Raw genomic sequence first — 20,689 nt, forward strand, 5'->3', positions numbered from 1 at the left:
CTGTAATCCATCCCAGAGAGAAGGAGAGGTAAGGAAAGAGGAGTGCTGTTATTACTTCAGGGCCCTTTTCTCTCCCATAATGGCAGGACCCTAAATAGAAAACTCACCAAACTCACCCAGACGGATGACAGAACACAGGGTCACACTTTTCCCCCTTTCCTCTGTCACAAACTTTCCCTCCAAAAATGTCAAAATCAACAGGTGAGGCTAATTGTGATGTCCCTTTCACTGGCTGGAGGAGGATTGAGGAAGATCCTCCAGATTCCAGCCAGAGGGGAGGTGCGTCATGATAATTCCCTGTAAGCAGTCTGATCCCATTTACAGAAATCCCTCTCCAGAAGATGAGCCAGGCCGTAAACTGCTGCCAGGATACATAATTGGTTTGAATGCTCACATGGTCCACGGTCGCCCCGATCAAACGCACAGGGGGCCGGAAACGAGGACAGTTAATGGTTAGTGGTTAACAGAGAGCCGGTAGGTGGAACTAAGACGTGCTGCGATGTTGACATGGATCCCTTGGTTCAGACGAGGCAGGATGTTTGCTGTGTAGAGTCAGTGAGATGATTCAATAAAAACAACCAAAAAAACCTGTAAGTCCCTCACAGACAGACAGGCTCTGGAAGAATGGATCCTTAGAGTAGCTCCTATAACAGTCTCCCCATGACCCACTTAGCTACACCTGCATTCAGCAGCCAACATAAACAACCTGGCAGTCTCTCATCAGAGGGGTCTACTACAAAGCAAGATCAGAAAAATTTGATCAACAACCAGAAAGAACTATTGATTTTCTGGTTCATTAAGAAAGCTAAACTGAGATGTTTCTGGGCTGTTAAGACAATTAAACCATGCCCATTTCTAGCTTATATTTCTAAAAAAAAAAAAAAAGTTATTTCAGAATGATAAGGCAAGTTCGCTGGCTAACTCATTGATCCTGCATTGTAATATACCCCGCTGTATTAAGGAAGCAGGCAGATTTAACCTTGAAGGTGTTTGTGTCTGGACTGAATGAACTGTGTAACGCTTCTGGCAGTTTGGTGGACCAACAACTAACTTCTAAAGGGGGCCTCTTCATTGCACAGCAAAGCTAGGATTGTGATGTGTGCACTATATAAGAGAAGGGAGATGTGTGTGGTTATGTGAGTGTCAGTGCATTCAATCAACTACATAATGGCAGGTGCACATGTGAGCTGCACAGTTACACACAACAGGCCAGCAGACCTGACATGACATCTTCAGAAGCTGGCAGAACTTATGAGAGAAACCAGAGGAGCATACTGGTGTTAGAGTAGCTGAGGGCAGAGATCAGCACTGTCACTGGTACAGTATGATTATAACCTCTACTACATGTCAGATTTCTCTGGGAAAAGTGGGGACAGGATGTGGAAAAGGGAAGAAACAGTTAGAGACGGTTTCCCATACACAGATTAGGCCCGGTCCTAGACTAAACAACACATTCAATGGAGATTCCCTATTGAACTTGCTTTTTAGTCCAGAACTAGGCTTAATATGCATCCAGGAAAACCACCCCAAACTGTTTCAGTAAAATGTTTAATGTACCATTAAAAGACAAACTGACAGATTTATTGGTTTGTCAACCAAACCCTTTATTTATATCTTCACTAACACTCACCAAGACCACTTCCACAGATGAGAGAACAGTGAAATAAATGCATGGTGTAAACATTAAAGTGTGGCTATTATATATATATATATATTTTTTTTTTTACAGACTAAAGTGGTCCTTTCTGAATAAATGAATGTGTAACAAACTGTGTTAGTGACATTACCTGTGGTTAACGTTCTAATTGTACTGCTCAGAGTAGGGTAGTGAGAAAGCAGCAATGAGTAAACACACACACATACATACACATATATAAAATACACACACGGTCAACCCTGTCAGGACATTATGAAACAACCCATCAGCATTAGTCACATAAGGCTTTGTCACCATCAGGACTGAGTGATTGTTGAAGTCAACAACAATAAATTCTAGAAAATAAGAAAACACTTCATTTGTTTGATTGACAGGCTCTTTATTTATGTCTCTAGGAGTCCCATTCAGTTTTTCTCTCAGCTTCTGGGATGACACACCAGTTAGGTGATTGGGTCCCTATGGCCAGCCAGTTAAAATCATCCACCTGGTTCCAGTTGTTCCTCTCCCGGTCCAGACCAGACACCTTAAAGTCCTGGTCCAGACCTGGGTAGGACCAGGCAAAGGGGGCGAAGCACACCCTTTGACAGTCTTCTATGATGGCACGGCTAGTGACATGCAGATAGACCTGTGTGTCAGTAGTGTGGTGAGTCCGTAGCTGCTGGCAAGGGAAGGAGAGGGTGCTGCCGGTGCAGTGGTCGACAAATACAGAGCTGGAGACCGGCCCAGAGAAGATCTCACAGTTCTGGACATGTTTGATGTGGACGGTGCTTGGGGATCCCAGGAGTCTGACCTTGCAATTGGTCAGGTGGGTCAGGAGAACATCCTGTTGTTTGATCTCCTCCGCTGTCTTGGTCAGCACCTGCCAAAGACAAACAGTGGTCATCAGACATTTAAACTACATACCTTCAAAGAGTAGAATCTACAGCACAGTTGACTAGAGACAAGCATTCTCATAAGAAATTATTTAATGAATCGTTATGTTAGGGACTTTTACCTGGGACTCAAAGTGGGAGAAGCCGCACTGCTCTGGGGGGCTTATGGCTCCATCCACTTTAATTCGGCCAGAATCCTTAGGTGTTACAGGTGACGCTGGGTCCGCGACAGGTGGATCTACTTTGGGTGTATTTGCTGCACGCGACCTAAAGGCGAACTTCTTCTTGGGGAGAATCTCATCTCTCTTCTCGGTCAGAGAGTTCTGTAGTTTCTGGATCGCCACCTGTGCCTGTCTCAGCTCGTACTGCGGTAAAAACACCATGCTGTCGTTTAGAAACTTCTGGAGCTGTTGTGTTTTAGTAGTCACCTCCTCCAAGGTTTTGGTGGCCAGGACACGGTCAGTAGCCCCCGAGCAACCAACCAGTAACTTCTCGATAGCCGCCCTTTCGCTGCCGAACGTCGCGGTGAAGAACCCGCTCTTCTCCTCCGTGACAGACTGGCTCTTTTTCACCTCTTTCTTTCTCTCCACGTCCTCGAGCCTATCCTGTTCCCGTTTCAGCATCCCCTCGGGGATCTTCACGCCTAACTCACTAGGCCCAGAGTCCCCGTTTCCCTGACAAATACCCCTCTCCACATCCATATTCTCGTTTATGTTGTTGTATCGGCACATGCGGAAGAGATAATGTCGCTTCGTAACAAACGGCATTCTCATTGGATAAATCCCTCCCCTCTTGTGGCTATACTGTCACTTAATTGGTGGGTTATGGAACGGCGTTTCTTACGTTTTCCCCACTCTCACCTCGCCCCAAAAGTCCACAGTGCCCACGAGAGCTGGTGTCAGCCAAACCACAGGTTCATACACGATTGTTTCTGCAACCCATAACAAATATCCATCTATAATGTTTCCCATGTTCTATCGTGCCCTACTGCGAAAACAAATGGAAGGATTCCTGGGTTTTAAATCGAGGCGAATATAAAATTAATCTCAGTATAGTTAAAGAGTATATCAGGGGCCACCTTCACATTAGATGTTTATTCCTCAATGTCACACACACCACTTTCATATGCAGTAACATTGTATTATTCTGCAGGGAGGAATAACTTCCCTCGTCCAAAGGAGACAGCTGTAGCTGTTTGCAATAATATGAAATGGGTCTATATTATATGGAATAAAATAGGCCTACATGAATTCACACCACAATAGATTGAATTGCGGTATACATAGTTGACCCCAATCTCTTATTGAAACATGGTGTACAGAGCAGCACTATGAATAAGATTACTTATTAAAGCTGTTACCGCCCTCCTATATGCCCTTGGAGAGTATATGAGTGGAATAACGCCCTCGTTTTGAGGATCTCTTTGTAGTCATTCCTCCTCAATTACTTAAGCAGCCACATCAAGGTGTGGCATCTATTAGTGGCCCCCTACCGTTCATAATAGCCAAGTGTACAGTAAAACAATTTCCTATTCATATGGGAGAATTTAAGTATCTGTTAAGTAAAAAAAATAAAAATAAATGGTAGAACATAGTTTTTCAGTATTTATAGTTTAGTAACTATTTGGTTGTCCTATGTGAGTACTATGGAATATTGCAATGCTATCTGTAGAATGCTCTGATGTTGCTGCCTTCTGCTGGAGCGGCACTACCCCGACTACCCGTGCTGTGATGGCGAGGAAACCCCGTTGACAAGGCACTGCTTTTTCATGACGGTGAGTTTCCCTTTGAGTGTATTATAATTTTGTGATAAAATTTCAAGGAAAAAACACACACAACCTCCTTCCTCCCTTCCTTCTGGGGGGGAATAGAGTGAGAGTGGAGAGAAATATATCTGAGACAGAACAGGGACAGTGAGAAAAATATATGAGTGGGAAAGGAGGGAGGGAGGAGGAGGAGGAGGGGGGAGCAAATTAAAAGTTGCCAAATGGAGATATTGGGTTTCAAGAAGAGTGAGACAGGAGTAAGGGTTTGCCTTCTTTCAGTCGTCTTTATGTTATGCTAATCGAAATAAATATTTATGTATCGGCGCTGTTTAGTCCGTATAACCGTGTCAACGAACTCTGTCCGACGTTTCTAAATAGGCGACAACGGAGCTAACCAAGAACAGGCCGATGTTTACCAGTTAAAAAATAAATAAAAAAATCCTCGGTCAAATTAAGTAGCCCCAAGAGCTGCTCGATGGAAATCTCCACGCTCTAGTAAATTCCACGATTTGAAATACGTCTGTTCAGCAAACCGAGAGAAATGTGACGTTTTGCATGCTGGCAGATGAGCTAAATACTGTAGAAGACAAGTGGTAGCTTTTACCCCAACAGAGAAGGAGCACGTCAGCTAGAGGCTGGAAAGACAGGCTTTTTTTTGTTGTTGTGCTCCAATACGATTCATTGTCTGTCGATTCAGTCTATTTTTTTGGACATAAAAAAATAGCAAGCTGTACATTAACTGGCTTTGTTAACGACGCCGATGATTGAGCGTCGTGCCACGACTGTCGTTAGCTAGCGGTTCGACTCAGCACAATGCTATGATTTGGGAGGGTGTTATTGCCATGTCGAAATTCAATTGGAGCAAAAATGTTTCGACTATTCTTCGGATGAGCTGGTTTAGCTATCTCTTCTTATACGCCTACTCCGACCGCTGGGCGAGTTGTAGGGGGGGGAGAGGAAATGCTATATTGTGTGTTTATTTTCGCATTTATTGGCCAGCTAGCTGACTGAGTTCAAACTAGCTGCTCGTTTTCCCACATTCGGCCAAATTTATCTTGTCAAATCTTTGATATTTCCAAGCCAACTGAGTTTTTTTTTTTACACTGCGTGTGAATTCGGACAGTTAAACGTTATTTGACACGTATAAATGCAATGTTTAGTGGTGCTAGCTCGCTGCAATGGCATAAAATAACCCCAATGAAGTGGGCAGAGGGACATTATAAAGCTAGCTAAGGTTAGCTAGACGTGTAGCCGACATACGACGCTATCAGATTATTTTCAACTAATCCTTCGTTAACTAACAATACTTGAAGGGACCATCCAAGAGCGCGTATATCGGTTTAATTTGTGAAGTAAAATGTATTGTTTTGTTTCCTTTTTGGGGGGGGGGTGGAAAACTGCATATAAAGTGCCACGCTTATCTGCGTATGCCACATGTTTTGTTAAGGACAAACATACAAACGAGCAGCCCAACTATAGAAAATGCAACTAGTTTCGCCATTTCAAAACGGCCTGTTAAATCCGATTAACCATAGTCGTGTAATTCCCTTTACATTGAACTACTCAATTGTAGCTGAGACTTTGTCGCATTGTTTTGAGTCTCATCAGGCTTTTCTTTCTCAAATGAAGATGGTGGCGGAGTCGCCATTTTGTTTCAGACTTGCTACATTTTTCCAGACTGACACGGGAGTACGCGGCTACATCACTGACTGGACACAATGTATCAGATTTGTAATTCGACATGACATCGAATGAATGATACAAATAAGTTTAAAAAATAAGTCTATCATTGGGACACATCACAGTATATTAGGCCCCCAACACTGGCAATCCATTTTTCAAAGCCCCACCTTGTTTAACTCTGCCATTGCGGCTCTATGAATTAACCAAATAACAGGTTCGCCCTTGAGAATAGTATATGATACTATTGCTATTCACTGTTCTATGGCCCCTTCCGTCACGAGACGAAGGTCAACATCATAGGAGTTAGTTCTGTGGAATGTTGTCTATAAAATGCTTTCTAAACGTTCAACTCCCAGACAACCTTGAAATTGAACAGGGTGGAGTTATTTACACCGATGGCCATCTTCATTCTATGGGAGGTGACAGGAGAGACGACCAATATGCAGGAGAAGGGTAGGGTTCGGGAGCGTCACTCGCGGTCTGCTGTAGAGAGCATGGTGCTTGCAACGCCAGAATAATGGGTTGTTTGCACACGACTGTAAATCGCTTTGGATAATCGCGTCTGCTAAAATATCCTATATTATTACTCTCAGGGAATCTGGATACCAGGTGGAGGGATAGGGGCAATACTGTACGTACTGTTCTCTTAACCTGTCTCTCTCACCCTGCTCCCTTCTACTCCAGCACAGAAAATAAAGGGTGGTTAATTAATGATTCCATGCCCGCTGTCAGAAAGCTGTGAGTGTTTTATTGCGTCATCACCAACTGTCACCACACACCACTTCCTCTTTATTGGCCCACTCTCAATGTTTCTGCATTGCTCTTTAGTGCTTATAAGCATTCATAGGAATTGTTGCCTCTATCTAGAGTAGTGACAGGGGTTTTTAATAAAAACTCATATTGCATTTGAGCATTTTTAGCATAGTTACAGAATGTATACAGTTAAAAGCCTTAATAGAATATTTTCCACTTATCCTTCATTTCATTACACATAATTTTTCTGACATCATTCTTCACTCTGCTCTCATCCAACCCTCCTCTCACTTCGTCCCTCTCTGCTTTCACCTCTCCCAGGTGTCATGGATGATGAGGACGATCGCCGTCTTCTGGATATTATAGGGTAAATCTGTCTGACAATTAAATCACAAACATAGTCTATAACATATCTAACACTAAGGCATTCATAATGGCAGGTGGAACAGAGAAGTATGTTGCCCAGGGGCTACAAATGTTAACCAAATTGCATTTAAAAAAATCAGATTGTCTCTGACTCGAGCTCCCTCCCTCTCCAGAGATGTGCAGGCATTGAATGACTACCTCCACGGCTCCACCAACAAGTCTGTGAGTGTTTCCCCCCTCTGGTCTACTAGTTCATCCATGCCTATTTAAACTAACATAATATTTAATAAAGTTAGCAGGCTGCTTTGTGATACAGGTGAAGTGACTGTGTGTTTTCTCCTTCAGATTGAGGAGGATGATGTGACGAACGCAGCGTACGGCTCTGCTGGAACCTTCTTCACTAGTAACACTGTGAGTCTTAATAAACATTTACTTACCTGCTGCCAGTGGGTTTATATACTGACGGAACCTGCGTAGTTGCCAGCAGCATACCACCCTGCATCCCGCTGCTGGCTTGCCTCTAAAGCTAAGCAGTATCAGTCCTGGTCGGTCCCTGGATGGAAGACCAGATGCTGCTGGAGTGGTGTTGGAGGGCCAATACTGTTCCCTCTGGTCTAGGGAGATCCCAGGGCAGTGAAGGGGACTTTGCCCTGCCTATCGTGCAGTCTTTCCGATGGGACATTAAACAGGTGTCCTGACTTTCTGTGGTCATAAAAATCCCATGGCACTTATCATAAGATTAGGGGTGTTAACCCTGGTGTAATGGATAAATTCCCAACCTGGCCCCATTCCATCGTGGCCATCTAATCATCCTCCTAATTTGCATATATCACTCCTCACCTCTCCGCCTGATAGCTGGTGTGTGCTGAGTGTTCTGGCACAAAAATGGTCGGCGTGCATCACCCAGGTGGGTGCTAGACACTAATGGTGGATAATGTGAACTTCCCACTACTATGTAAAGCACTTTGAGTACCTTTGAGTATCAATTATAGTTATAAAGTGTTATTTTTTTCTCTCTCTCTCAGGCTGGCTCTAACTCCGGCCTCAAAGATGGCGAGTTTGAGGATTCAGCGGGGGCAGGCATCCAGCTTTCCAGCAGCCTATCGTTCATTGAGGATGAGCTGGGGGGAGGAGCCTCTCCAGGAGGAATGGATCTTGGAGGAGGAGAGGACCAGCACTTTGACATCCTGCAGAAGTCTCTCATGGAGGCAGACATCACTGAACAGACTCTGGAACAGGAGGCCATGCTAGACTCCCAACCACCTCCCCCTCCGGCCCCCTCCCCATTCCCCACCCAGCTAGTCTCGGGGGGGTACAGCGGCGGGGTCACCACGGCGACAGGAGCGTTTCCCAGTGGTCAGTTTCTCCAGGGCGTATCCCAGGTGTCCCAGCTGCCCAACGGCCAGGCAGGGGGGCACATCCAGGTGTTGGGGTCCTTCGGAGGTGGAGGGGTTCAACAGATCCTCCTCCGGCAGGGTGGGGAGATCGGGGGGGTGATGGGGGGAGTAGCAGCAGGGGGCAGGTGTTCGCCGCCTCCTCCCAAGTGGGCCAGGTGAACCAGGTGGGCTTGCCCTTTAAAAACATCCCCCTGCAGAACATCATCATCCAGAGAGGACCAGGGGGCACCCAGGCCCTGGTCAGACCTATCCAGCCCAAACCCCTTCAAGCTGGGGCTCAGACAGTCTACAGCCTGGGACTCCAGACCACAACCACCACCATGGTTAACACTGCGGCCCAGGGACACTACACAGCTAACGGCTCCATCCTGGTCAACTCTCCGCTGGGGCAGCAGAACCAGGGACAACAAGTCCAGGCCAATCTGGCCCCAGGGCAGTACCTGGTCCACCACAATGGCTCCTCAGACCCATCCCAATCAACCATGGTAGCCAATCAGAACACAGTGCAGCTTGTAACCGGGCAGAACTTCACGGCGACGGCGGGTGGTCAGCTGATCCAAGTGGGAGGCAGTCAGGTGGGAGTAGGAGGAGCCATGACCCAAAAATGGCAGACTTTTCCTGGTACTAGCCCTGCCCCCATCCAGGCGGCATCAAATCAGGGGTGTCTGACGCTGGTTGGCACAGCGACTGCAGGGGTTCGGGGTCAGGTGTCGTGCAGCCCAGTGCAGCGCCTCACAGTGACTCAGAACAGCAGCTCCCTCTTCCCCATGCCTCTTTCTGGTACTGGTACTGCCACACAGGATGAGGAATACTCACAGGTACTAACTACAACTCTCTACCCCTCGCTCTCTCTCTCTCTCTTTCTCTCTCTCTCAATTATTACCCTCTTTGTATTCGTTTCTATAAATATTTTGTTGTTTTCTTCCACTTCCTGTCACAGGCTCAGACACAGCTTGTCAACCTCCTTGGAAACAAAGGTTTGTGTTTGTATATGAGTTTATGTGTCTCTGTGTAGTTACAGACATAAAGAAACCCCTCTCCTGATTTCTGTTTCCTTTTTTGTCTCCTAGCTGTGAAAACAATGACCTCCGTGAGCCAAGACTCCCTGCTAAACACACAGGTAGTCTACGTGTTGCACACGTGTGTGTTTGTGTGTTAGTCTGTGTTTGTGTGCGTGATGATGAAAATGACGTGTCTCTTGTAGGTCAGCGCTCAGAAGAGGCAGGCTCCTCAGCAGCTCACCAGAGGAGCAATGTAAGTAGTGTGTGTTTGTGCGCATAAATCAGTGGAGGCTGCTGAAGGGAGGACGGTTTGATGTAATGGCTGGAATGGAATAATATCAAACACATGAAAACCATACGTTTGATGCCATTCCATTCACTCCATTCCAGCCAGTACTATGAGCCGTCCTCCCTTCAGCAGCCTCCAGCGTTATAGATGTGAGTATATCCACATATGCATTTATACTGATTGTATGCGACAAGTGTACAATGTGTATGTCTGCAGGATGCTACATCAGTTGACGATGGATCGTTCAGGGGTTCTGTCACCTGACATCACCCGCTTCACCTCATTGGACGACGCACTGCACAGACTCCTCCCCTATCACATGTTCCACGGTGCTCTGCTCAACAAGGAAGCGTTTTCTCAAGGTCAGAAACCTCCCCTACACCGTGTGTGTGTGTGTGTGTGTGTGTGTGTGTGTGTGTGTGACTGTGACACTGTGTTCTGTCTGTACCAGTGGATGATGAGTTTGAGACGATGGCGACTCAGGTGTTGAAGAGGACCCAGGTTATGATCAACAAATACAGACGACTGCTGATGGTGGAGGCTGAGGTGAGAACACACACACACGGACATATGCACATACACACAAATACTTGTTCATCTTCAAAATTGTAAGGATGTTGCTAAGTCCCTCTCTTCTTGCAGCGCTCCAGTCCCTCCTCAGAGATGGTGATGATTGACAGGACCTTTAACCAAGAGGAACGGCAGAACCTGACACAGGACAAACGTATGATACTGGTTGACCCAGGTGAGGAGGAGGGAAATGGCAGGAATGTGGATCATTCAAAAGCTGTGGACCATTATTTTTCATCATGTCTCTTCCTCTCTCTCTCAGATGGCTTCTTGGAAGATTTCTGTTGTGCGGTGAAGCCGTCTCTCCTCTCTCCCCCCTGCCTCCCCTTGGACCCTCTCTCCTCCCCCTCGTCCAGCCATGGCCATAGACAGTCAGTGGGGGGGGTGAACACAGACCCCCCTCACAGGACAGACCCCCAGTCAGGCTATGGAGACCCGGGGGGAGGTAGTGGGGGAGGAGGAAAAGACTCTTATAAGAGTATCATTGACCTAAAGAGAACTCAACATAGCAACTATGGAAACAAAGCTGCTTGTAGCAACAACAACAACAGCAACTATCACCTTGGAAACATGGCTGCTACGGCCACAGCGGCAGTGTCGACAGGGACGGAACAGACTCAGCACCTGTCTCACCTGTCCTCTCACCCCCAGGTCCCCCTACCACTCCCTCCCACCCCGCCCGACACAGACTCGGTTCTAGAGGCAGCCGTCAACAGCATTCTAGAATGTTAGAGACTGACAGGCAGACGTGCCCATCACTCTATCCTTCCATTCCTCCATCTCTCATCCTCCCATCCTTTCCACTCAGCTCGCTCCAGGGATTACATGTTTGTTGTTTATTTTCTCCTTCTCTCTCTCATTGTCAGTCCACTTCAACCAGCTCTGAGTTAGTCACAGCCATATAAATATAATCTAGATTTTATTTCTATGGTTACAGTATTATATTTACTGTACAGCCAGGTGTCATGATCTTTGTGACATCATATCCTGTTGGGTGTGAGTGGGGAGAGGATGCAAAGATTGTCTATTATATTGACAAAATAGTCGATTGACTGCTCTAACAATGGAAATACATGTCCTCTAAGATGGAAGGCAGGTGGGAGGTGGTGAGATCAGGTAGGACTATTTTAGCCAATGTAGAGGGCAGATACGTGTGTGAATAACAGGCCATATAGATAGATGGAGGACTCATCTCTGTATCTGTGCCATCATAGTGTCTGTGACAGCATGGGCAGCGCCATTGAGGCTATTTCCATTTTAAAGTAGTACATTTTCTTCTTCATTAGCCGATTGCTTCCAACTCATAGGAATCCCCACCCAGTTGGCTACTTTAAAATGGTGAAAGCCCCAATGGCCACTTTAAAACAAGTTATATCCACAAAGAGTTCTCTATATACAGTATCTCTATGACAACAGGTACAACTCAGATATTAATGCCACGTGTGTCCATTTATATCAGTGCATTTGTAACAACCTAACCATTGTAAAACTTCTATTTGATCAAATAAGCCTCATGAAGCAAATTAGCAATTACATTTTTTGTTGGCCAAATTCGACACCCTCTCTCATTGACCTACAAACATTCCTAAATTCCTGAAACCCAATGTTAGGCTACGTCCCACAATGCTGAAGTTCAGGGAGGAGGAAGACAATGATTCTGTGCCTGAGAAATTCTACGTTGTCCTTGAAATGTTTACATGAAGAAGCCTTGTAAGAAATGTCCTTTTTGCACCTGACATTACACACCTACACATAAAATACAGTAGTAATTGATGGATTGAAAAACTACAACAAATATAGCTATTTTTGTGTTTTCTACTTCAGTCTTCACGGTAAAGTCAAGCCAGAGACTCACTCACACTCTTGTGTCAATATAACGACTAAACAAGCAGCTTTTGGTTTTCTGTCAGTTGTCATTTTCTTATTTGTCATTTTTCTTTTGTACCTTAAAGGTATGTGACGCCCCTCTGCACTCACACACATACTCTCGTTAGAGTGTATTGGTGCTGGGGGGAACTAACTCCTCAGATTGAGGGAGAAATGTTTCGCCGTCTTTATCTTTTTTTGGTTTCAATTTTTTATAAATCACGATTTGTGTTGTTAGGGATGTGTGTACCAGCGAAGTTAACACGCAACCACTGTAACCATGGTGAGATTTAATGACCCTGGAAGGTCATGGGTTGTATGTCTCTGCGTACATATGCTGGACGAATGTCACTCATTACTTCGCCTGCTTAACTTTCCTCTGCTCTATTCTATCCATCACTTCACTCAATCCTCCTGCCCCGCCCAACAATTATACCCCAATCAACAGGAGAGAGAGAGAGATGGGCGTGTCTATGCTCATAAATTGACTGAATGAACAGACTGAAGGCTTTAGAGAGAACACAGCTGTCTGTTTTACATGTTGTCTTGTCAACCCTCTGCATTTCAGCCCTGGTCCTGACCACCCCATGTCTCAAATTACACCCTATGCCTGTGATAGTGCACTACTTTCGACAAGCTTATGTGGCGTGGAGCAAAAGTAGTGCACTTAATGGGGAACAGTCGTTTCACACAGGAGTGCCTAAGGTTGATATACTAGGCTCTTTCTGGCAAGGAGTGACACATTTTTACTTCCTTACCCACATTTTCACTGTTTACTTTTGTCTCACTCTGTACATGATTTGTATAGTTTTTATATATATATCTATATATAAAAATGAAACAATATTTATACTTTTTTGTAAAGAAAAAGAATGTAAAAACAGGTTTTTTTTTGTATTCTGTTGGCTATGAAGTGTTCCAAGAGAAATCGTTACAAATACTGTGTTGTTCATTTTTAGTTTGTGTTCACTACAACAGAAAGAGAAAAGTCAACAATAAATGCATTTTGAATACAATCATAAATTCATTTGAAACTTAACCTTTCTCAAACATGTAGTATTGGTAAAACCTTCAGTCAGTTAAATACTGCAAGCACACACACTGTAATACTTGCTATTATAGTATAACTATACTTGGGCCAGTTTGTCTCATGGCTGGTCATGACTACATTCAATCATTTGAGGCATTGACTGGGAGGGCATGCTACACACAGTACATTGTCAGTTTAAACCAAAACAGTCCAACAGTGACACTTGCTGGATTGGCTGGGAGTCCTTTAGGAGTGCTGAATTAGCTTTGATGCTGTTCTCACTAGTTCAGAGAGAACACAAATCATTTTTAACTTGACCTAGAAACAGACGTGCTGTAACATTGAGATATCCTTCCCTTTCATAAACAGTTAACAAAACAACAGCAAACGCGACATAAATACTTAGTTGTACACAAGGTTTACAAGAAATGAAACTTCAAACTGAAATGAGACCATTTCCCTGGGCACCTCAGTGTTGCTTCTGTATACATTTCATCTCCTTTCACACAGAAGAATATGTGTATAAAGCCAAAGCGTTTTCGCCATAGCTGCAGCTCGTCAAATATGTCTCCTGTTGGAAAATGTTTCTCCACCACACCACTTGGGGCGCACTCCCAGAGTGAGATGTTTCCCCTATGTTTGACCCCTACCGCTGGCGCTCAGCAGGGCTCAGTGGTACTTCCTCCAGCGGTCATGCTCTAATGAGGGAAAACACACAAGTCAGTAAACATATAAAGTCAGTCAATTTTTTTGAAGAAAGATTGAAGTCACACACACACACTTACTGATGTGTGGGTAGTGCCAGGTGTAGCCCAGCACACAGTATCCTGCTAGCAGCATGGCCACTCCTCCCACTCCACCTTTCCTCACATCTATATACCTCCTGTAGTACCACTGCCATCCTAGAGAAAGAAAGAGAGAGATGGTAGATGGACCTAAAAGAGATATCATGGGATAACCAAATAGATTCACTGTGTGTGAATGTGTATGTTTGTCGGGCTGGGTTCCCCTACTGGCGTTTTATTTGGCAACCCCAAGTTCTCTTATTAAAAAACAAACATTCAAAAAGATAAAAACCTACTACCATACGCTGTTCAAAGGCACTTAAATCTTGCCTTGCCCATTCACCCTCAATGGCACACATACACAATCCATGTCTCAATTGTCTCAAGGCTTAAACATCCATCTTTAACCCGTCTCCTCCCGTTCATCTACACTGATTGAAGTGGATGTAATAAGTGACATCAATATCACCTGGATTCATCTGGTCAGTCTATGTCATGGAAAGAGCAGGTGTGCCTAATGCTTTGTACGCTCAGTGTACATTAAAAGTGGTTTCCACTACTTTCAAAGCAACTTAGTAGCCGGTAACTTCTTAATGTTTTGTATACTCAGTGTATGTGATCGTAAAACAAATTTAGGCAAGGATTAAAATTATGTTTTTGTCAAATATCTGTTGGGACTTCTTGCGGTCAATTTGTAGTCTACAAATGATTTGTAACTATGTTCCGGCACCCTGACCATCCGCTCAATGAAAAACAATCCTATAGCCGAATCTAGTTGATGATCTCAGGTGTAGGGTGTCTTCTACCGCTGATCAGGGCCTGTACTCCATTTCTGGGGTTGCGGGGAGCTCTGGTAGCGATCCAGCAAGGTAGTTCCTTCAGCCTCACCTCCCCTAGAGACAGTTTACCTACAACACAACATGCCAGTCAATCAGTGCTGGTCTCATCTACAGGGAGTAGGCATGTCAATGGTTAACCAGTTAGTTAGTGCTGGTCTCATCTACAGGGAGTAGAGATGTCAATGGTTAACCAGTTAGTTAGTGCTGGTGTCATATACATGGAGTAGAGATGTCAATGGTTTAGGCAGCCATAATACAGTAGGACCAGAGAAACACTACAGACCCATGATCCTCTGCTCAGTGCCATACTTCCTGGTGTCTAATGGCGCTTTCTCCCTTGTCACGCTCTGATTGGCTGTTGCTGACTCTGTCCTCACGGAGGTTTGACCGAGTTCAACCGTGAGCAGTCTTCTGGTCTTGTTATACAGATAGTCTTTGTTACGATCAGCGGTTGTGGTCTGAACACGGTCCAGTACTGTTGAAACGTGGTTGACCATGAGTGGTCCCCTGTTGCTTGTCTTGCTGCGTAGATGGTCTTTATTGAGGTCAGAGGTTATGGTTGGGTTATGGTGCAGCGCGATTGTCTTGCTGTACAGACGGCCAGGTTTGACGGTGGTGTGGTCCTGTATGCTGGGTCTGGGCTGACCACTGCCTGACCCCTGCAGCTTCTCTTCTCCTCCCACCTCCTCCCTACTGCTCCCCACCTCCTCCTTCCAGAAGGGTCTTGCTTCACTCTGTGCCCCTGGTAAAGGCTCCTGGGATAGTGTGGCAGCAGCTCTGGCTGTCTGAGCGGATAGTTCAATCTGCTCCCTCAGTGAAACCTTCTTCTTAGAGGCAGCTTTGGCTTTAGTGCTCACTGGGGCTGTGGCAGGGACTGTGGCTGTGGCAGGGACTGCTTTGAGTTTGGCTATCGCTTTGGGTTTTGTGTGGATATTGGCTGGATCTTTTGCCAGACTGTCCTTGGAGAGAATGAAAGTCTCATCAAGGAGCTTCTGCTGTTTTTTTGAAGTTGTTGTTGATGAGGAGGAGGAAGGTGATGGTGTCTTCTTATTGTTTTTAGTAGTTGTCAATGATGATGATGATGATTTCTTACTCTTGGTGGTAGTTGCCAATGGTGATAACGCTGGTGATGGAGACGAAGATGATGCCTTCTTACTCTTAGTAGAAGTTGTTGATGGTGATGAAGAAGACGATGATAAAGATGTCTTCTTGCTGTTCTTGTCTCTGATGAGGTCAGCTGGACCAGGTCGCAGATCCCCCCTTTGTGTGGTTGTGGTGACCGGAGCCATCTTGCATCTGGGAAGGTGGCTGTTCAGTCTCTTGAAGTTTTTCCCACAGAACGGGCACGTTTCACTGGAGGACGACATCACTGCTGGAAAAGAGACAGGATTATAGATGATGTAAATATTATGTTGTTATTATGGTCTGACAGAGTTTGACACAAAGGATGAAATTATTTTCAACCAATAACTTTCTAGCTTTAATATCTTAAGAGAAAAACTCTACATAATCTATACATTAATATGTAATACATGCATTACTTTTCCCGCAATCAAATGGGTTAATGAGTTTGATGACCATTATTAGGCTTTTATAGTCTGCATAGCCAGAGTCGTGCTCCTGACAATGGGAAATGCCATGTTGTCTTACATAACCCGCATGACATGAGTCTTGAGTGGTCGAATCAATTTTACTTGCCGTTTGTTGGTTGCTAGAACGAAACCAGCGGCACTTCAACATCTTCTAATGCTTATCATCTTCTTCTTCTTGACGAAATGTAAACTTGTGTCATTTTACTGTACGCGTGGAACATTTGGTGCACACGTTGTTTCAACCATAACATTTTTGTCAGCTAAATACTTTTGGAAAAGACCCCTTGGGTAGCACAAGTAAACGCCTGAGGAAATTAGGTAGATAATTCCACATCGAAAATATTTTCAGCACAAATAAAGCTTTAGAAATGTCTGATAGTACTTTCTCTAAACGAACTGTTATTGCACTCGTTACCGATACAGCAATTGGTTAGATTTGTAACGGTAAAAACGAAACAATGTATCTCGTAGTCTAGAGAAAGTGTGCGTGGTAGTTGAAAAATAGATCTTTGCTGACCCCTAGTGGAAGCTACACCCACAGATAGAACAATGAGACAGTAATTTCACCGGATGTATAAATGTGAAACATCCGCTTGGCGTTTTACTCCCTAACAAATATGGTGGTAAGCGGAAGCCCAGTGGACGGAAGTGGGAAGGCCAAATCAAATGAAACGCGAAAGAGCGTGTACTCGCTGGAATTATTATGCACGGTAGTGAATGACAGAAAACAGGCGCTTGAAATTAGAAAGCAAGTCAATTTTTCTCGCGTGTATGAGAAGCAATGCTCGTTCGCGTTTCGTTTGATTTGGCCTGGAGAAGAAAAAACTATATGGATTTTGAGGGACATTCTGCAAATGTTCTCATCTATGAAACATTTGATCTCAATACAGTTTTCTGTTCGAAACACTTGCATCACATTTTTGTAGACTTTACACTTTGGAAAAGCTTCCAAAATTGCGTTGTTTAGAATGAGTTAGGGGCTCCCGAGTGGGCAGCGGTCTAAGGCACTGCATCTCAGTGCTACTGGCATCACTACAGACCCTGGTTCGATTCCAGGATGTATCACAACCGGCCGTGATTGGGAGTCCCATAGTGCGGCGAACAATTGGCCCAGCGCTGTCTGGTTTGGCCGGGATAGACCGTCATTGTAAATAATAATTTGTTCTTAACTGACTTGCCTAGTTAAATAAAGGTTAAAAATAAAATAAATATTGCACACGCGAAATACAGAGTAGGCGTTCCCTAACGAAAATATGTAAATAACGCTAGAACGCTTGGCTCTGCCCACGTCCTTGCTTGTTCTGCCAACTCTGACTCATTGTTCCCATTGAAAACGAGAGGCTGTAGTAAATCTTGGGTTACTTATAAACATCTTTGCTACAGCTCCAGCCTGAACAGAGAGACTGGAACCAATGATTACCTGTTTAATGCGAGTAAAGTACGTAGGATAAAACATGTCATAACAGGCCTGATGGAAACAAAAGATTTTGTCGGAAAACGTTCAATATATCGAGTAAAGAAAATACGTTAGACAAGGTGGGATCTTTTTGTGTCGGTAAAATGAATTATGCGAGAATTGTAGAAATCTCGGTGTGAACGCTTTTATGCGCAAATATTAATATAACTATCATATCGAAGTAAATTTGGAGTCACGTGATGACATTGTATGGTTCTCCCACAACAACTCGTCGTGAAAGAATACAGTTTATTCGGCTACAGATTAAATAAATTATGATGAACTTTACAGGGCAGTGAAAGTGCAAGTTGATGAGTTTGAAACTGCTTTCCAATAAATACCGAGGATCTTCTTATTCTGGTGACATGATAGTCGATGTTTGGCTGCCTTTTGCCAAATACAAATGATCTTACTCTTCTGGCTATTATAATATTCTCGTTATACCTGTAACTGCAAACTGTTGGCTAGCCAACGGGTGTCAATACCAGTGTACGTATATAACGCACCATTTTTTTTGTGAGAAAACCCCAGTTGAAAATGCGATGGAAACCCATTCAATTTGTATTTTTTATTCGCTACATGGGAATTTAACCGCAAAATGCACAACGTCATCACGCACAGTTTTTTGTTACCAGTCAATGTGATGGAAACACATCTCTGGTGGGAAAATGCGCATATTGTTTTTATGTGGATTTTTATATTTGCATGAAAATCTGCCTATAGAGTACCACGGTGTGAGCCATAATACTAATAAAACATAGTGATCAAACAGGGAAATGGCTCCAATCACTTTTCCCACGATTAATTTCCCCCCCATAAGGGATTTTAAAATTGTAGGAACACTTCAAATAAGGGCTGTGTTAGCCAAGCAAGGTAAATTTGCAACGTAAGGCCCTCAGCCATCAGTTTTTAATGGAGTTTGCGAGTACAATTTTTCAGGGAAGTTCGGAACCAACCAATCATACACAGGCAGTTAGGAAAGCTAAGGCTGGCTTTTTCAAGCAGAAATTTTCATCCTGTAGCACAAACTCAAAAAAGTTCTGAGACACTGTAAAGTCCATGGAGAATAAGAACACATCCTCCCAGCTGCCCACTGCACTGAGGCTAGGAAACACTGTCACCACCGTTAAATCCACTATAATTGAGAATTTCAATAAGCATTTTTCTACAGCTGGCCATGCTTTCCACCTGGCTACCCCTACCCCGATCAACAGCCCTGCACCCCTCACAGCAACTCGCCCAAGCCTCCCCCATTTCTCCTTCACCCAAATCCAGATGGCTGATGTTCTGAAAGAGCTGCAAAATCTGGACCCCTACAAATCAGCCGGGCTAGACAATCTGGACCCTCTCTTTCTAAAATTATCTGCCGAAATTGTTGCAACCCATACTACGAGCATGTTCTACCTCTCTTTTGTATCGTCTGAGATTCCCATAGATTGGAAAGCTGCCGAGGTCATCCCCTTCTTCAAAGGGGGAGACACTCTAGACCCAAACTGCTATAGATCTATATCTATCCTACCCTGCCTATCTAAGGTCTTCGAAAGCCAAGTTAACAAACAGATTACGGACCGTTTCGAATCCCACCGTACCTTCTCCGCTTTGCAATCTGGTTTCGGAGCTGGTCATTGGTGCACCTCAGCCACGCTCAAGGTCCTAAACGATATCATAACCGCCATCAATAAGAGACATTATTGTGCAGCCGTATTCATCGACCTGGCCAAGGATTTTGACTCTGTCAATCATCGTATTCTTATCGGCAGACTCAATAGCCTTGTTTTCTCAAATGAGTGCCTCGCCTGGTTCACCAACTACTTCTCTGATAGAGTTCAGTATGTCAAATCGGAGGACCTGTTGTCCGGACCTCTAGCAGTCTCTATGGGGGTGCCACAGGGTTCAATTCTCGGGCCGACTCTCTTCTCTGTATACATCAATGATGTCGCTTTTGCTGCTGGTGATTCTCTCATCCACCTCTACGCAGACGACACCATTCTGTATACTTCTGGCTCTTCTTTGGACACTGTGGTAACTAACCTCCAGACGAGCTTCAATGCCATGCAACTCTCCTTCCATGACCTCCAACTGCTCTTAAATGCAAGTAAAACTAAATGCATGCTCTTCAACTGATCGCTGCCCGCACCTGCCCGCCTGTCCAGCATCACTACTCTGGACGGTTCTGACTTAGAATATGTGGACAACTACAAATACCTAGGTGTCTGGTTAGACTAAACTCTCCTTCCAGACTCACATTAAGCATCTCCAATCCAAAATTAAATCTATAGTCGGCTTCTATTTCGCAACAAATCTTCCTTCACTCATGCTACCAAACATACCCTCCTAAAACTGACCATCCTACTGATCCTCGACTTCGGTGATGTCATTTACAAAATAGCCTCCAACACTCTACTCAACAAATTGGAAGCAGTCTATCACAGTGTCATCCGTTTTGTCACCAAAGCCCCATATACTACCCACCACTGCGACCTGTATGCTCTCGTTAGCTAGCCCTCGCTTCATACTCACCGCCAAACCCACTGGCTCCATTTCATCTACAAGTCTCTGCTTGGTAAAGCCCCGCCTTACCTCAGCTCACTGGTCACCATAGCAGCACCCACCTGTAGCACGCACTCCAGTAGGTATATCTCACTGGTCACCCCCAAAGCCAATTCTTCCTTTGGCCGCCTTTTCTTCCAGTTCTCTGCTGCCAATGACTGGAACGAACTGTAAAAATCACTGAAGCTGGAGACTCATATCTCCCTCACTAGCTTTAA

General features: G+C 44.6%; 2 protein-coding genes and 1 pseudogene across 3 annotated transcripts; 1 reads left to right on the top strand and 2 right to left on the bottom strand.

Moving 5' to 3' along the window:
• Positions 1-1,581: 1,581 nt before the first annotated feature.
• Positions 1,582-4,033, bottom strand: LOC135505182 (tubulin-specific chaperone C-like). Its single transcript, XM_064924333.1, has 2 exons — positions 2,652-4,033; positions 1,582-2,516 (listed from the first exon to the last, which is right to left on the bottom strand). Exons 1-2 carry the CDS (start codon positions 3,300-3,302, stop codon positions 2,049-2,051), a joined length of 1,119 nt encoding a protein of 372 aa, XP_064780405.1. The 5' UTR covers positions 3,303-4,033; the 3' UTR covers positions 1,582-2,048.
• Positions 4,034-4,316: 283 nt separating this feature from the next.
• LOC135505180 (BRD4-interacting chromatin-remodeling complex-associated protein-like) lies at positions 4,317-13,090 on the top strand (annotated as a pseudogene).
• A 67-nt stretch (positions 13,091-13,157) lies between these two features.
• si:dkey-21c1.4 (uncharacterized) lies at positions 13,158-16,961 on the bottom strand. 2 transcript variants are annotated; one of them, XM_064924331.1, is made up of 5 exons: positions 16,572-16,961; positions 15,157-16,242; positions 14,841-14,942; positions 14,035-14,151; positions 13,158-13,947 (listed from the first exon to the last, which is right to left on the bottom strand). In XM_064924331.1, the coding sequence occupies exons 2-5, from the start codon at positions 16,238-16,240 to the stop codon at positions 13,919-13,921; spliced, it is 1,332 nt and encodes a 443-aa protein (XP_064780403.1). In that variant the 5' UTR covers positions 16,241-16,242; positions 16,572-16,961; the 3' UTR covers positions 13,158-13,918. The 2 variants fall into 2 exon arrangements, with proteins under 2 accessions (XP_064780403.1, XP_064780402.1); XM_064924330.1 differs by having other exon boundaries at positions 15,157-16,245.
• Between the last annotated feature and the right edge of the window lie 3,728 nt (positions 16,962-20,689).

The sequence above is a fragment of the Oncorhynchus masou genome, chromosome 18, assembly GCF_036934945.1.
Source record: "Oncorhynchus masou masou isolate Uvic2021 chromosome 18, UVic_Omas_1.1, whole genome shotgun sequence".
Classification (NCBI taxonomy): Eukaryota; Metazoa; Chordata; class Actinopteri; order Salmoniformes; family Salmonidae; genus Oncorhynchus; species Oncorhynchus masou.

Coding starts and splice junctions, on each gene's coding strand:
- LOC135505182 (XM_064924333.1), bottom strand. CDS start 3,302: ATGAGAATGCCGTTTGTTACGAAGCGACATTATCTCTTCCGCATGTGC. Junction 2,517..2,651: donor TCTCCCACTTTGAGTCCCAG/GTAAAAGTCCCT, acceptor TGTCTTTGGCAG/GTGCTGACCAAGACAGCGGA.
- si:dkey-21c1.4 (XM_064924331.1), bottom strand. CDS start 16,240: ATGTCGTCCTCCAGTGAAACGTGCCCGTTCTGTGGGAAAAACTTCAAG. Junction 14,943..15,156: donor CACTGAGCAGAGGATCATGG/GTCTGTAGTGTT, acceptor GTTGTGTTGTAG/GTAAACTGTCTCTAGGGGAG. Junction 13,948..14,034: donor CTGGCACTACCCACACATCA/GTAAGTGTGTGT, acceptor TTCCCTCATTAG/AGCATGACCGCTGGAGGAAG.